Below are 2500 nucleotides of genomic sequence, written 5' to 3'. Positions count from 1 at the left end.
CACACCCCGCCCGCCCTGCACCTGTCCCATATCACTCTGCAAGACGCCCGCCTCTACAGATGTCGGGTGGACTTCAAAAACACAAGATCCAGGGTGACTTGGGTGAATTTGACAGTCATAGGTAAGTGGGAGGGGTTGTGAGAGGGATTGAGTGGGATCTGAGAGGGATTTAAGAGGGATTGAGAGGGGGATTGTCAGAGGGATTGAGTGGGATTGTGAGAGGGATTGAGGGGGTGATTGTGAGTGGGATGAGTGGGATTATGAGAGGGATTGAGTGGGATTTGAGAGGGATTGAGTGGGATTTGAGAGGGATGTAAGAGGGATTTGAGAGGGATTCAGTGGATTTGAGTGGGATTGAGAGAGAGAGAGAGAGAGAGAGAGAGAAGGAGTTAAGAAAATGAAATATATGAAGAAGATTAAAAGGAAGAATGAAGAGGTATGTAGAGGAGGAGGAAGAGGAGGAGGACGAAGAGGAGGAGGAGGAGGAGGAGGAGTTAAAGAAGAAAAACGTCTTGGAAATGACTTTTTTTGTGGCGGACTAAAATAAATTGAAGGAAAAAATTATATATAGAGAAAAATTATTATTATTATTATTATTATTATTATTATTATTATTATTATTATTATTATTATTAAAGATATTTTCGAATTATTTTTTTGGTTAATATTTTCAGACAGGGACACACACACACACACACACACACACACACACACACACACACACACACACACACACAGGCACACACACACCTAATATTCTGTTGTGAGCTAGCTTTTTTCCTCTCTCTCTCTCTCTCTCTCTCTCTCTCTCTCTCTCTCTCTCTCTCTCTCTCTCTCTCTCTCTCTCTCTCTCTCTCTCTCTCTCTCTCTCTCTCTCTCTCTCTCTCGTAATAACTCCACTTACACACACACACACACACACACACACACACACACACACACACACACACACACACGTACACACACTTACACACGCACACGAACACAATATTCCATGGTGACCTAACTTTCTTTCTCACTTTCTCTCTCTCTCTCTCTCTCTCTCTCTCTCTCTCTCTCTCTCTCTCTCTCTCTCTCTCTCTCTCTCTCTCTCTCTCTCTCTCTCATATCGAGGTTAGAGAGACCCCAAGGGCGTAATAAAGGGGTTGAAACGCACACACACACACACACACACACACACACACACACACACACACACACACACACACACACACACACACAGCGATGTTTAATTTTGTATGAGTGTGTGTGTGTGTGTGTGTGTTCATAATTGTTTGTTTTCCCTTCTCTCTCTCTCTCTCTCTCTCTCTCTCTCTCTCTCTCTCTCTCTCTCTCTCTCTCTCTCTCTCTCTCTCTCTCTCTCTCTCTCTCTCTCTCTCCGTCTCTAATTATCTTTGTATATTAATGTGTCTTCCTCTCTCTCTCTCTCTCTCTCTCTCTCTCTCTCTCTCTCTCTCTCTCTCTCTCTCTCTCTCTCTCTCTCTCTCTCTCTCTCTCTCTCTGTCGTGTAATAATGTCGGATTTTTAATAATATTTTTTCTCTCCCTTTCATCCAATTCTCTCTCTCTCTCTCTCTCTCTCTCTCTCTCTCTCTCTCTCTCTCTCTCTCTCTCTCTCTCTCTCTCTCTCTCTCTCTCTCTCTCTGCATACCTTCCTAATTTCCTCACTCTCTCACTTTTTTTCTCTCCCTCCATTCCTTCCTCCCTTCATTTACCTCTCTCTCTCTCTCTCTCTCTCTCTCTCTCTCTCTCTCTCTCTCTCTCTCTCTCTCTCTCTCTCTCTCTCTCTCTCTCTCTCTCTCTTTACCTATCTCTCTCTCTCTCTCTCTCTCTCTCTCTCTCTCTCTCTCTCTCTCTCTCTCTCTCTCTCTCTCTCTCTCTCTCTCTCTCTCTCTCTCTCCTCCAGTCCCTCCAAGCAGAGCAGAAGTTCTCTCCAGAGTCTCTCCAATTCCTCTTGGAGAGAAAAATGACGTCATCTGCAAAGCCTATGGAGGTAAGTGAGAGAGAGAGTTTGAAAACTCCATAGATTTTTATTTGCTTTTTGAGAGAGGTCTATCATATATCTCTCTCTCTCTCTCTCTCTCTCTCTCTCTCTCTCTCTCTCTCTCTCTCTCTCTCTCTCTCTCTCTCTCTCTCTCTCCGAAATTATACACTAAATCGTTTTCCTTCCATTTCTCCTCCTCCTCCTCCTCCTCCTCCTCCTCCTCCACCTCCTCTCCTCCTCTACCTCCTTTATTTCCACATCTTCTTCCTCCTCCTCTTCTTCTTCTTCTTCTTCTTCTTCTTCTTCTTCTTCTTCTTCTTCTTCTTCTTCCTCCTCCTCCTCCTCCTTCATTCCCTTCCTTTCAATCTATCTCCTTCAATATCTCTTCCTTCCTTCCTTCCTTCTTTTCTTCCTCCTCCTCCTCCTCCTCTTCTTTTTCTATCTCTTCCTCTCCCTTCCCTTCCTTTTCCTTCCCTTCCCTCCCTTTCCTTCCCTTCCCTTCCCTTCCCTTCCCTTC

At 44.6% G+C, this 2500-nt stretch overlaps 1 protein-coding gene across 1 annotated transcript in view; it reads left to right on the top strand.

The window, feature by feature from the left end:
- The window catches only part of LOC126987138 (hemicentin-1-like), a 38495-nt gene that overhangs the window by 14008 nt on the left and 21987 nt on the right, over positions 1-2500 (top strand). Inside the window, exons 3-4 of the mRNA XM_050843863.1 lie at positions 1-121; positions 1906-1992. The exon at positions 1-121 is cut by the window's left edge and continues 82 nt beyond it. Of these exons, the coding sequence (XP_050699820.1) occupies positions 1-121; positions 1906-1992 (208 nt within the window). The remainder of the gene's footprint in view (positions 122-1905; positions 1993-2500) is intronic.

This window comes from Eriocheir sinensis, chromosome 64 (assembly GCF_024679095.1).
Source record: "Eriocheir sinensis breed Jianghai 21 chromosome 64, ASM2467909v1, whole genome shotgun sequence".
NCBI lineage: Eukaryota > Metazoa > Arthropoda > Malacostraca > Decapoda > Varunidae > Eriocheir > Eriocheir sinensis.
This window is presented reverse-complemented; position numbering and strand designations above follow the sequence as displayed.